Source organism: Gopherus flavomarginatus, chromosome 7 (assembly GCF_025201925.1).
Source record: "Gopherus flavomarginatus isolate rGopFla2 chromosome 7, rGopFla2.mat.asm, whole genome shotgun sequence".
NCBI lineage: Eukaryota > Metazoa > Chordata > Testudines > Testudinidae > Gopherus > Gopherus flavomarginatus.
The window spans coordinates 113,227,410-113,241,465 of record NC_066623.1 but is presented as its reverse complement, the minus strand read 5'-3'; the positions used below and the strand labels follow the sequence as shown (position 1 = coordinate 113,241,465).

Sequence of the window (14,056 nt, the reverse complement as noted above, 5' to 3'; positions counted from 1 at the left end):
CTTCGGCGCAGGGCACGATGGGATATGAGGCCCGTCTCCCCGCGCCGCGCGCGGCCATAGCGTGGGAGCAGGAGGAGCCGAGCGTTGCCCGTGTGCAGCCGCGGGGTGCGGGAAGGACTCTCTTTCCCATGATACTCCGCGCGCGCAGCCATGGCGGACGGGAGACTACATCTCCCGTGATCCCCCGCGCGCTGGGCAGCATGGAGTCAAGTGTGGCTGCGCTGGAGAGGCGGGTCCGCGGTTGCCTGTGCGACTTCGGCTTCGAGGTTTCTCCCCTCAAGGTATGAGCCGCGTGGCTGGAGCGGGGCGCTGCTATGGCCGGCAGGCTCCCTGGGTGGTGCCCACGTGGCCTGCACAGCCTCGTGGTCTGTGACATCATGCGGCTATCACTGTGACATCACATGGGCACTGTGACGTCATGCAGCTGCACTGTGACATTCCATCCCCACGTGGGCAGCATCACGGCTCCGTTCATGGGGCAGCAGGTGGACACGGTGTGTGGTGACGGGGGCTGCCAGGCCAGCACTGAACTCAGGCTTTTCCCTGGTGCTGCAGGCGCTTTGGGGTGAAGGGTCCCGGTTATATTCCAGACGTAGTGGTGTCATTGGCAGTTGCCAATAGGGAAAACTGTGGCTGTCCAGTGGATTTAAGAAGATAAGAACAGACATATTGGGTCAGACCAAAGGTCCATCTAGCCCAGTATCTGCCTACCGACAGTGGTCAATGCCAGATGCCCCACAGGGAGTGAACCTAACAGGCAATGATCAAGTGATCTCTCTCCTGCCATCCATCTCCATCCTCATCCTCTGACAAACAGAGGCTAGAGACACCATTCCTTACTCATCCTGGTTAATAGCCATTTATGGACTTAACCATCATGCATTTATCTAGTTCCCTTTTAAACACTGTTATAGTCCCAGCCTTCACAACATTTTGAGTCAAGTGGGGCATAGTGGGCCCGCACACTCTCTCCCCCTCCCCCCCACAGTCTGTATCCCAAAATATAGTATGTTGGTGACCCTGTATGGAAAGTACATGGTGTAATTACTTCTTCACTAGGGCCAGGTGCTGGAAAAGGTGACATTTAAGTGATGAGCAACGTGTGGTAGCTTCTCACCCAGACATCTTCGTGTATTCCTGAGTCTGCAACTCTTCCTGAATTACATTTTGTTGGCCAGGACATCCAGAAATGAACTGAGTTTGCCCCATATCTTGCTGCTTTTTGTCCCTTCACTTATTTCCATTGATTATTTTCATCTTATTTCCGCTGTCATGCTGTTTAGACCACCAGGGAAGATGACATGCCTAGTCTCCTTCAAAACTGGCATGAGTGCCTTTCTATAAAGGGCCTGATCCTGTGAGAAGCTGGGTGCCTCTTGAAATCTGTGTAGGTCCTTTGACTCCCAAAGATATCAGTCCTACCATAGTGTAGTAGCAACCTGTCCCCTGGAGGATGTCTGAGAGCTCCAAAGTGTATTGCATCTCCATCCTTTCACATTATTTCCACAACTGCCATGTTGTTCTTCAGAGTGCATCATGGGACAGTATTTTATTTGCGGCAGTTGATACTGGGGGGTTTCTGAGAAAGGCCAAGTATAATTTTTAAAATGTGTGGGAGGAAAAAATTCTCCATGTATGTTGTGAAAGGTGTAATCTTGTTGAAAGTACAAGGAAAGAAACGGAAACTAGCAGCTGAAAAAGTCAGAAGTTGACTGGAGAACATCAAGAGTAGGAGATAGAAGTGGAGGAAAGTGTGAGAAGGGATTGCATGACTTCACAGGTGGTCTGCACAAAATGATACTAAACAGATAATTGACTTCTGTTGAGATTAACATCAAACTGTATTGTCTTGAAAGTTAAATATTGACAATAGTCAGGTAACTGACTACTGTAGAAGTAAAGTTTTTATTGACTTGAGAATTAAATATTAACCCAGGCAAAAGTGAAACTAAGATTTGCCGCCAAGGTCAGTGAATGTTGATTTTCACAGAGACACAAAGTCATTATGTGCCAAGGTACGTACATTCTGAAAACCTTCATCAGGAATCTCCCCATTGAAATTGTGAATTTCTTAAATGAAGCTTTTTTGTAAACTAACGTTTTAGGAGAGATGAAGTTAGGTGACTGACAAATAAGACTATTGTTGACTGCTGACAAACCAATCCGTTAGGAAAAAGAACAAGGATTACTTGTGGCACCGTAGAGACTAACAAATTTATTTGGGCCAAAACCCACTTCATCAGATGCATAAAGTGGAAAATACAGTAGAAAGATGTGTATATGTGTGTATACACACACAGAGAACATGAAAAGATGGGGGTTGCCTTAACAACTCTGACAAGTCAACTAAAGTGAGCCATTATCTGCAGGAGGAAAAATCACTTTTGTAGTGGTGATCAGGGTGGCCCATTTCAAACAGTTGACAAAAAAGTGTGAGTAACAGTAGGGGGGAAATTAGCACAGGGAAATAGTTTTTAGTTTGTGTAGTGACCCATCCACTGCCAGTCTTTATGCAGGCCTAATCTGATGGTGTCCAGTTTGCAAATTAATTCCAGTTCTGGAGTTTCTCACCACGATTTGAGGACTTCAGTAACTCAGACATAGGTTAGGGGTTTGTTACAGAAGTGGGTGGGTGAGATTCTGTGTCCTGCGTCGTGCAGGAGGTCAGACTAGATGATCATAATGGTGCCTTCTGACCTTAGAGTCTATCAGCCTGTTTTTGAAGTTTTTTGTTGAAGAATTGCCACTTTTAGGTCTGTAATCGAGGGACCAGGGAGAATGAAGTGTTCTCCGACTGGTTTTAGAATATTATAATTCTTGACATCTAATTTGTGTCCATTTATTCTTTTGCGTAGAGACTGTCCAGCTTGGCCAATGCACATGGCAGAGGGGCATTGCTGGCACATGATGGCATATATCACATTGGTAGATGTGCAGGTGAACGAGCCCCTGATGGCGTGGCTGATGTGATTGGGTCCTATGATGGTGTCCCTTGAATAGATATGTGGACAGAATTGGCAATGGGCTTTGTTGCAAGGATAGGTTCCTGGGTTAGTGTTTTTGTTGTGTGGTTGCTGGTGAGTGTTTGCTTCAGGTTATGGGGCGGTCTGTAAGCGAGGACTGGTCTGTCTCCCAAGGTCTCTGAGAATGAGGGATCGTCCTTCAGGACAGGTTGTAGATCCTTGATAATGCACTGGAGAGGTTTTAGTTGGGGGCTGAAGGTGATAGCTAGTGACTCCCAGAAGCAGTGGCATGTCCCCCTCCGGTTCCTATGGTTGGGGCAGCCAAGGGGCTCCGCATGCCGCTCCTGCCCCAAGCGCAGCCCCCGCAGCGCCCATTGGCTGGAAACCATGACCAATGGGAGCTGCAGGGGCGGCACCTGCTGACCGGGCAGCGCACAGAGCTGCCTGACTGTGCCTCCGCATAGGAGCCAGAGAAGGGACGTGCCGCTGCTTCTGGGATCTGCTTGAGGTAAGTGCTGCCCAGAGCCTGCACCCTGGCCCCCTCCTGCATCCCAACCCCCTGCTCCAACCCTGATCCCCCTCCAACCCTCTAAACCCTCCTGCACCCTCACCCCTCATCCTCAGCCCCATCCCAGAGCCCTCACCCACAACTGGAGGCCCCCTCCCGCCCCAGCCCAGAGCCTACTCCCACAACCCGAACTCCTAGTTTCTGGCCCTACTCCAGATCCCACCCCCCCAGCCAGAGCCCTCACCCCCTCCTGTACTCCAGCCCCCAGTTTGCTGAGCATTCATGATCCGTCATACAATTCCCATACCTAAATGTGGTCCTTGGGCCAAAAAGTTTGCCCACCCCTGATTTAAGGGCACCTCCTGAAATGTGCTAAGTGCCTCTTGAGAGGGTCCTTCATGTCCTTAGCTTGCACTGGCTTCAGTAGGATGACTAAACGCGGACCCAGTCCCGCTTTCAGTAAAGCCAATGGAAGGAATCCTCCTCAGTGGGCATTGGAGCCTGTCTGTGGGAGTACTGACGCGGGCCCATAGCTATGAAGAGACAGTAGATGGCGCTGCCTCACCGGGGTTTTAGGGCTGAGCAGAGAAATAGCTCTTTCTATAGGTCAGAGGGACTGCTTCTGTAGATAAAGCTCATCATATGTTTGCAGGTCCTGGGCCTGACAGAATGCAGGAAATTGCACCTGGTATATCACAGTATTTCTAGGGAACTTGGAGACTTTCCTTTGGCAGAAAATAAATCCATACCCGTCCCTATCCGCCCAGCCTTTTGCTTGGCACCTGTCCAGGAGTAATGATCTGTCCATTGGAACCTACAGAGACGCATACTGCATGGCTAATAATTCAGTTTTAATTTATTAATTATTATTATTATTATTGTTTTATTATTTATTTTATTATGGTAAAAACCCAAACATACAAGATGTCTGTGTGTGGGATGGTCCCCATTGCTCTTCCCTGGTGAAAAACCCCACATAGTATTTAAAAAAGATAATCCTTCAAAAAGAATCTTAAGGGACAATAAGAATACATTCCTCCAGGGCTTTGGAGCGGAGCTGGAGCTGCAGGTTTTTGCCTGGAGTCGGAACACAGCTCCAAAGCCCTGCATTCATCATTCCGTGTTATTTCTATGCTAGTAGTTAAACTGTATCATGACTAATAACATGTGCATCCTCTTTTCAACACTGTGTAATAACGTGCAGACCAACTAATTATTTAAACCAGTGGTTCTCAATCGGGGTTACACATATCCCTGAGGTACGCAGAGGTCTTCCGGGGTACATCAACCCATCTAGATACTTGCCTAGTTTTACAACAGATGACGTAAAAAGCACTAGCAAAGTCAGTTAAAACTAAAATTTCATAGAGACACTGACTTGTTTATACTGCTCTATATACTATAAGCTGAAATGTAAGTACAATATTTATATTCCAATAGATTTTATAGTTGTATGGTAAAAATAAAAAAGTAAGCAATTTTTCAGTAATAGTGGTTGTGACACTTTTGTATGTTTGTCTGATTTTTGTAAGCAAGTAGTTTAAGTAAGGTAAAACTTGCGGGTACGCAAGACAAATCAGACTCCTGAAAGGGGTACAGTCATCTGGAAGGGTTGAGAGCCACTGATTTAAATGAAGGCCAAACCAAAACTTATCTCCGTTTTACTGGTGTCAGTCCTGAGTCCATTGAAATCAATAGTTACTCCAGATCAGTGATTCTCAATTTATTACGGTCCACAATGTGTTAGCTGGGCCACAGGGGCCTGTTGGCATGGACCCCTTGCTGTGCAGGGCCGGCCAGCTGCCTTCCCTAGCCACCCCTCCATGTTTGTGATTGGTTTCTAAAATATAAAACCTAAATATGGAACACTAGATATTTAAGAGCAATCTCCATTACCCATTACAAAATTAAATGCTCAGTAACACTGCTGAAGCTGGCTGCCCTCATTCTGCCTCTCCCCCACAGGCAGGGGTCGAGAGGTTATTGATTGTCTTGTTTCACCCACATAGTAGTTGTTGGGGGCATTTGATGCACTGGATGAGGGACACCACATGTTGTAAGATAGGCATATGTAGGACACATGGATCTTGAAATGTGTTGTTATGGTGGGTATTTCTGAGCAATAGAGATATGTCTGCAGGTTTTGCATGTCTCAGGGTCTGGTCCCGGTGCTGTTTTTAAGTTGGTATGTCCTGGTCTCAGACAGACTCTGGTTTCATGACTCATTACAACAATCTGTACCTACCAACCTTCCCTTGCCCTATAACTTCAGGTTGTTAATTGCCCACGTCATTTTAAGGCAACTCCCATCTTTACATGTGCTGTATATTTATACATGCTTGCTGTATTTGTCACTCCATGCATCTGATGAAGTGGGTTATATCCCACGAAAGCTTATGCCCAAATAAATGTGTTAGTCTCTAAGGTGCCAGAAGGACGACTCATTGTTTTTACTTCATTTTAAGTAGTTTCTTGAGTTACATGTTAACCCCTCATGCTTAACAGCCTGTCCCACTGTATATTTAGTTGTGATACCCTGGCTTCCTTTTCCAGACCTGAATAAAGGTCTGTGAAGCTTTCCACTAACATAAATTGGTTCAGTGAAAGATATTACCTCACTTACCTTGTCTTGCTCAAATCCTGGGGCCAGCATGGCTACAACAACATTGCAAACGAACATCAAATATTGATTATTTCAACCAGTCCAGACAGATGTTGGATCAATAGAAAGAGAACTACTGGGATGTTAATTGCCCTTATTCTGTTTGTTTTTAATTGTTAATTATCAGGATAAAAAATTAAAGCATAATTTCTCTTTTGGATCTGATATTCCTGAGAGCACCATACAGGATTATAACCTCAGCTATGACCTGCTATAATAGAGGAAGCAAGAACTTTTTTTTGATCATTTGTAGTAGGCTATGTTAATTCTGGAACAACAAGAGCTTTATATGTAGCAAATGAAATATTGAGGCCTTTCCTAGCTAATGTCAGGATACAATCCTGGTCTGATGGCCCAAAGGAAACAAGGTCTTGTTAGAAGTGATTCTTCTAGCATTTGGAGCAGGATTTGATACCTTCCCATTTCCACAGAAAGACGAAGCAGAGTGATTGGAAGAAACGGGGAACAAAAAACGCTCTAGCTACCAAATGAAAGAATGGTAGCATTGTGGCTCCTTCAATATACAGTTCTCATATTTCTAGTGGCATCTTATTTCTTGATCTCAGCTGCAAAATCAACAACCTTTAGATTCAAATATTTCAGCTGATTTTTCAGAAGTCTCAGTTCAGCATCTTAAACTGACCCCATTTCTAATTAAACAGTGGGACTGACATTGTAAGGCAGCTAATTTTACTGTAAATTTCATTTTCTTTCTGGATCCTGATCCTGTGTGGTGCTGTGTACCTCCTCCTCTCATTAGAGTCACTTGCACTCATATTTAAAGCTGCTCAGCGCCTTACAGTTTCTGAAACCACTACCCTCCTTTTTAAGTATTAGCCATGGCTTTTATAACCTCCTAAGGGGCAAAACTGCACGAAGCTAATAGAGTCACAGGTTCCTCTACGAAAGAATAAACTTGCTATGTGTAATCAGGTTGTGTAATACGTTGTTTGTGTGTTATGCTGGTATTTTTAGAGTTATTACCTGAATGTGCTTAGCACTCCTGGGGCCGAGTCTCTGTTCTCCTGCTCATATCTTCCTGCCTTCTTGGCTTGATCTGCCCCCTCATTTCTAATACTGTCAACTGGGCTGCATTATGACCCATCCAGCCACAAAGGTAACTCTTGAAATCTGGGAGCATCATAATGTGTGTGATGCACCTAATGTTCCGCTGAGGGATTATTGTGCTCTTGGGAGCAGCATGTCATTTACCTTCACAAATAACGGTTTATGCCTAGAGAAGTAAAGCATGTGGCCTGTCTTGATTGAACAGAAGTATCAATTTCTTTCCAGCAGCCTGTCATGGCTCTTATGAAATCACAAGGGGCAGGGCAGCTGTGTGTGAGCATTCTTATTTGATCCTTGGGGATTTTTTTTTTTTAAAAAGGCCATCCCCTCAACTAAAGGGATGGGCCGCAGAAAACAAGGATCAACCAAACAATGGGGGACAAATAACAAAACAAGAACAAAAAAAAAATCCCACATCCAGCTAGGAACAGGAGTGAGATCACTGGGTCAAAATAAAGGATCCAGCGGGGACACCAGTCAGAGAATCCCAGATAGTGTCGAACACCTACGGCTCCAAGAGAGAATCGAGAGGGGCAGTGGATTCCACTCAGAACGAACTCTGTCCCAGTGTGTGAATGGTGAAGTGCCGGGAAATATGCTCCACAGTCACTGACAATACCCCCATCCAGCCTCCCCCTGTGTTAGCGAGAATGACATCAGAGAAGTGTTTCTCATTATTTCTAGTAAACTGGCTTGAGGCAGAAATGGGTTGTGAACTCTTCAGCTCAGTGCTGTAATTTGTAATTTCTCTGCCTCAGTTTCCCTATCTATAAAATAGTGATACTGATGCTCACCAGCCTCAGTGGGGGCCTTGTGAGGTTGAATTAATTGACGCTTATAAAGCGTTTTGAGATCTTTAGAAGGAAAGTGCTACTGAAGGGCCAAGCATTATTATCATTTTATTATATAGATGCAGTAAGCTGCTGGACCCTTGTCTTGAGTGATGAATAACTGTGGGGAGGAGGGGAACAGAGAAGACATGATAACCAGGCATTTCTTTCAAGGATCTGATTTGCATTGGCAGGTCTGGCTGGTGAGATTTTTAATGCACCCGTTTCTATGGCAGGACTGGCCAGTATAGGGCTCAGTGCCACATAAGGCCATCCTGTTTTTTTTTTTCCTGTAGAGGTGACCATAGACAGTAAACCCCGACATGCAATGCTCCCTCTTGATTTGAATGGAAGGCAGTGCATTCTGGGATCTGTAGCCTGGGCAGGCTGCACATCTGCATTACATATGAAGATAGTCACAGTCTCTTTCATGTTATGAAATTCTGCGAAGCCATGGTAGGACAAAATCTAGGGGTCTTTTTTCTAATGGATGTTTTTCTTTATTTGCTGAAGGTTGGGTGGTACAATGCTGTTCTTCAGCCATCCTTTCATCTCCGATACTCCGAGGATACACTGGCATTCATTGTCCTCAGCACACCCTCAATGTTTGACAGAGCCTTTAAACCCTTTGTGGACAAACAGCTGCTGAAGAAAATCAATGATCCAGTGGATCAGTGTGTTTCTTATCATCTGTCACTTGTGAAGGAGGTAAGAACCTTTGAAAACAGTGTCCTCTTGCTATTGAGAGTGCGGCCTAGTGGCTAGAGTGGGAGACTGGGAGTCAGAACCCTTGGGTTTATTTCTGTTTCCTAGCTGTGTTCGTGACCATGGGAAGTCACTTATCCTCTCCGTGCCTCGGTTTCTCAATCTGTAAAATGGCAATAATGATATTGGCTTATTTTATGGGTGGAGAGTTTGTGACTGAGGTTTTTTTAAGTGCTTTGGGATCGTCGGATGAAAGATGCCATGTAAGTGCACGATATTATTCATACTGCCAGGCTCACGGTTAGAGTACCCAACAGGGTGTCGATTTCCTTTTCTCTCACACGCAGCCCCTTTTATCATTGTACCCTTGGTATGTGCATGGTGCTCTATGGACATGGAGTAAAAACACAACGCTGTTGTTGGATGGGTTCAGGGGTTGGGGTGATGGTGTTCGCCAAGTCATACAGAAAGAAGGTCAACATGGGAATGCCCCACCATAAGGGGAATGGACCTGAAGGAGTGATGAGTCAAAAATGTCTGACTCCTGCCTTGCGCTTTGGGAGGCTGAGAGAGGAAGATTTGGCTGACAACTGACACAAGCCTCGATCTGTGCTTTGGTGGAGGCTGCACCTCAGTGTTGGAGCTGAGTCGTGGGGCTGGATGCCTTTGTGGTACCAGAATCCAACAGGACATTTGGGGCCTGATCCAAAGCCCATTGGAAGTCTTTCCACTGACAAGAGGCGGATTAAGGTTTCCTGGGGCCCTGGGCCAGAGCAAGTGGGGTCCCCACAGGCCCACCCTTTTCTGCTCTTTCCCCGGGGCCTGCCCCTGTTCCACCCAGGGTCCCCCCCATTCCACCTTCTGCCCTGTAACCCACAACCTCTTTTGCTCCTTTCTGCCCCCTCCCCTTCAGTACGGCCCCAAGACCAGAGAAGCTCTGTCCCTGTGCCACGGCTCCAGGATCACAGTGGCTCCAGTCCTAGGGCCACAGTGGGGGTCCGGGTCCTGGAGCTTCCCCTACCACCCCCCATGCTTCTGTGGGGGACTAGGGTCGGGGTGCTGGGGCTTCTCCCACCCCACCCACCTGGCGCTTCTGCCTGAGAGCGGGGTCGGTTGTGGGGGCTTGCTCTGCTGCCCCGCAGCTTCTGCCAGGGACAAGTGGGGTGGAGGCTGCTGTGGGGGGGCTCCCCCTACCCCACTGTTTCTGCTAGGGATACACGGGTGCCACTGGGGGGGCTTGCCCCATCCTGTAGTTTGGGACGGGGTCCAGACATGGGGTCTTCCCCTGCCCTGCTGCTGGGGAGTGGGGTCAGGGCATGGGAACGTCCCCCGCCCAGCCCTGCTGCTCAGTGGGGTTGAGACAAGGGGGCATTCACCTGCCTGGTAGCCAGGGCTCTGGGCTTCTTTCCAGGGCCCCTGGGCACAGGCCCTGTCTTCTCAGTGGCTAATCCACCACTGCCACCAGCTGCACTGAACTTTGGAACAAACCCTTAGAGGAGATTGTCCTGCTGAACAGATCATGCAAGCATGTATATAACTAAATATCTCACTAAATACAGAAGGGAGCTTGCTGAGAGAAGTCATCAGAGCCTTTATTTCTACTTCTATGACCACTGCAAACTCTAATCGAGACACTGTAAATCAGGGGTGGACAAACTATGGCCCGCGGGCCAGATCCAGTCCACCAGCCATTTTAATTCAACCCTCGAGCTCCCGCTGGGGAGTGGAGTCTGGGGCTTGTCCCACTCCGGTGCTCCAGCCGGGGAGTGGGGTTGGGTGCTGCTCCACATGGTTCCCGGAAGCAGCGGCATGTCCCCACTCCGGCTCCTATGTGCAGGGGCAGCCAGGGGGCTCCACACATTGCCCCTGCCCTGGAAACTGTGGCCAATGGGAGTTGCAGAGGCGGCACCTGCAGGTGGGGCAGCGCGCCGCAGAGCCACCATGGGGGAGACATGCCTCTGCTTCCAGGAGCCACTTGAGGTAAGCGCCGCCCTGAACCTGCATCCCTGAGCTACCCCTTTGCGCCCCTGCCCCCTCTGAACCCCTCAGTCCCAGCCCAGAGCACCCTCCTGCACCCCAAACCCCTCAACCCCAGCCCCACTCCAGAGCCCGCACCCCCAGCCAAAGCCCTCAACCCCTCCCGTACCCCAACCCCAATTTCATGAGCATTCATGGCCCGCCATACAATTTTTATACCCAAATGTGACCCTCAGGCCAAAAAGTTTGCCCACTCATTCTGTAAATCCTCAAACCTGCATAGGAGTTACGACTTTAGAGATCATGGTGTGACAGAAGATTTCAGGGTGGAGACTTACAAAAAAAATTAAAACTTTCTCACTGAATATCTCCATTAATCAGACTGCATTGGCTATTCACTGGTATCTTTAAATGTAATTCAGTGATACAGTGCTGGAAGACTGCAAAGCTTACTATGTAATCCTTGTGTCTCCTTAATTCTCCATTTCTGGGTGGTTAGCATCTCCCTTGCGGGAGCTGACTTCCTTTCAGGTGAACCCAGGGATTTGGGTTGTGGTTCTGCCTGCAATTCACTGTGATCACCTTAGCAAGTCTGACTTTAGTCCAGCACCTGCAGACCTGTTCTCTGAGGGCAATGACCGTCTTAATCAGTGACCAGCCAGCCTCAGTAAAGTACAGCCGTTGATCATAAGAAAAGCATTACAGAGAAAATATATGGTAGAACAAATGGCTCATACACATGCTTACCAGGTATCTACCACGTAAGATCTTGCTAGGTTTCGAAGTACTAAGTTCAAACCTTTCTGCAGGATCTGTCCTTTGTCACATGTCAGTTCTTGGATGCAATCAGACTGACCCCTCAAGCTAGTCATGTTATACAATTCTCATGTCTTTGTTTGCTAGCCAACTTCAATCAGTTAAACCAGGATATGCCATTCCCCAGGTGGGTGGGGCCTCTCTAGATTTATTTCCCTGTCCAAGGGTTTGCATTAATTACCCTCCAGTGATTTTAGTTCTTGTAGGAAACTCCAGTGATTTTAGTTCCTATAGGAAAAACCAGCCCATGCAAGTACGTATTTATAAAGCTAATACAGTCTTTGAGTATTCTGATTCTATAGCTCAGTTCACAGGTTGATAGTTCACTCGTGCTTATGTGATGTCCCCCCACCCATTACTGCGTTGCTTGTCCTGTTTTAAAGAAGACATTAATCCCATCGTGCCGGCTGGTTACAATACAAGGTCAGAGGGGAAACCGAGACACACGCATCTTTTCATTAAAATAAATCAGAAGTTTCCCAGTTCTCCAGTGTCCACTAGATGTACTGAGTTCTATCTTGGGAAAGGAAGAGAGGAGGGACATGCCAAAAAACTCCCTTATAAGGGGATGAAACTCATTCATAATGCACCTTTCGCTGTAGGGTCAAGGCGCTTAGTATGTGGAAACTAAGGATCACTCAGAAGTCATGTATGGAACAGGGCCTGATCCTGCAAGCCCATTGATTAGAAAGAGGGAGTTCAGTAGCCAGCCGAGGGAGGGAGCTTCAAACCCATTCCCCATATCTCCAATGTGCCTGTAGCCAACACTTTTCAGTACTTCTGAGCTGATGCTTTTCTTCCTCCAGAGTCTCCCTGACCAGAGGGTGGACATCATTTATGATTATGAGATCCTGCCAAACCGGAAGCCCAAGTTTCTGGCCCAGACAGCTGCCCATGTGGCTGGAGCAGCATATTACTACCAGAGGAAGGATGTGAGGTGTGATCCCTGGGGAGAAAAGGTGAGCTACAAACCATAGCCCAAGAGTCCCCCGGGAGCAACTGAATGTAAAACTTTTGTTGGTTCACTGATTCCATCTTCAGGGAACTCATGATGTATAAATGTGACAGTTATTTGAAGTGTGTCTGCCAAGGAGTCGGGAATTCTTTGGAATGGTGCAATGGGCATAACTAGGTGAGGAGAGATGAAATTGAGCAGAGGAAAATGTAGGCTAAATAGGAGGGGAAATGTCCTGATCAATGAGATTTATTAACTTCTAAAGGAAGAGATGGAAGACCAATTGCCTGGAACATCTAAATCTAGCCTAGATAAAAGCACAGGCAAATGTAGCATAGGGAAAAATCCTGGCTGAGGACAGACAAAATGAGCTAGAGAACGAAATAGGCCTTTTCCATTTCTCTGGGCCAAATCCTGCAATCCTTACGCAGGGAAAACTTGCACTGCGTTCAGTTTTTATTTTGGAATTTTAACAAGAGGCTCCTGAGATCCCCCTTTCAGCACATCATATTTGGGGGTGTGAGGGAGAGGGGTGCATGTGCATGCAGGTGTGTGAACCAAATAAGGGGAATCTAATATAATAATGTTTTGGAGTCTAAGGTCAGGAGAGAATTTCTCTTTCTTCTTGGACAGCACTGCATCACCTGGCCATGTGCATTAGAGGTTCTCTCAAAGGCCCAGAGACTAGGCACTGTTAGCGACAAGGCCAACCCTTAGATATAGAGCCTCATACCAGTCCTCTTTCTTCTTTTCAGAAGATCTATGGCGTTTGTATCCATCCCCGGTACGGAGGCTGGTTTGCTATCCGAGGTCTCCTCATATTCCCAGATGTTCAGGTGCCATTCCTGGAGCAGGTTGCCCCTGTTGATTGTGTGGCTTCAGAGGAGCAGCGAATAGAGCTGCTGGAGAAATTCAATTTCCACTGGCGGGACTGGAGCTATAGGGACATCATTGAAGTGAAGGAACGGTACTCGGAGGAGCAGAAAGCCTACTTTGCAGCTCCTCCAGCAGAGAGATTCAAATGGCTAGAGCTGCAAGGAGTTGTCCAGAGAAGTGTGTACTGCTGAGTAACACGGTTCCGAGTGTGGGGCAGGGAATGAACAGAGTGCCGCTCACAGACGCCCGCATCCTCCATAGCAGTTATGAAGGGGTATGTGACAGTTCAGCGGTGGCAGATCCCACATGAATGAGTACTGGGTTTACAATGGCACCATGGTGCCGGGGCCCCAGCCTGGCACAGCCTGCTCCACGTTTGCTGTGCCTGGAGCAGCTGGCTTCTCTCTACCGCCCACCCCAACTCCCCTCCCACCGCTCACTCGTCTCGGCCCACTGAGGGATCCTCTCTGCCCCCGTCACAGCAGGCGACTGTCTTGGGGAGTTGGAGGGTCCCTCTCCCCCTCACCCATGCAAGGAAATGCCTCCTCTACCACAAGCACCATCAGTGCCAGGTGGGTAGGGCTGGGTGGGACCCCGGGAGACAGGGGCCGCTCTGTGCTCCTGAGCTTCAGTGGTCCTGCCCCCTTGCACTGTGCTGGGAGGGGATGATCCCTGCTCTGCACTGGCTCAGCAGGG

At 47.8% G+C, this 14,056-nt stretch overlaps 1 protein-coding gene across 4 annotated transcripts in view; it reads left to right on the top strand.

The window, feature by feature from the left end:
* The first annotated feature begins 139 nt into the window (after positions 1 to 139).
* MMACHC (metabolism of cobalamin associated C) overlaps positions 140 to 14,056 on the top strand; it is a 31,472-nt gene continuing 17,555 nt past the window's right edge. For 3 of the 4 annotated variants that reach the window (XM_050961253.1, XM_050961255.1, XM_050961250.1), the window contains exons 1-4: positions 140 to 281; positions 8,545 to 8,739; positions 12,336 to 12,488; positions 13,240 to 13,634. In XM_050961253.1, the coding sequence (XP_050817210.1) occupies positions 201 to 281; positions 8,545 to 8,739; positions 12,336 to 12,488; positions 13,240 to 13,551 (741 nt within the window). In that variant the 5' untranslated portion in view covers positions 140 to 200 and the 3' untranslated portion in view covers positions 13,552 to 13,634. Of the gene's footprint in view, positions 282 to 8,544; positions 8,740 to 12,335; positions 12,489 to 13,239; positions 13,933 to 14,056 lie in introns of all 4 variants that reach the window. The other variant, XM_050961254.1, reaches the window with a different exon arrangement.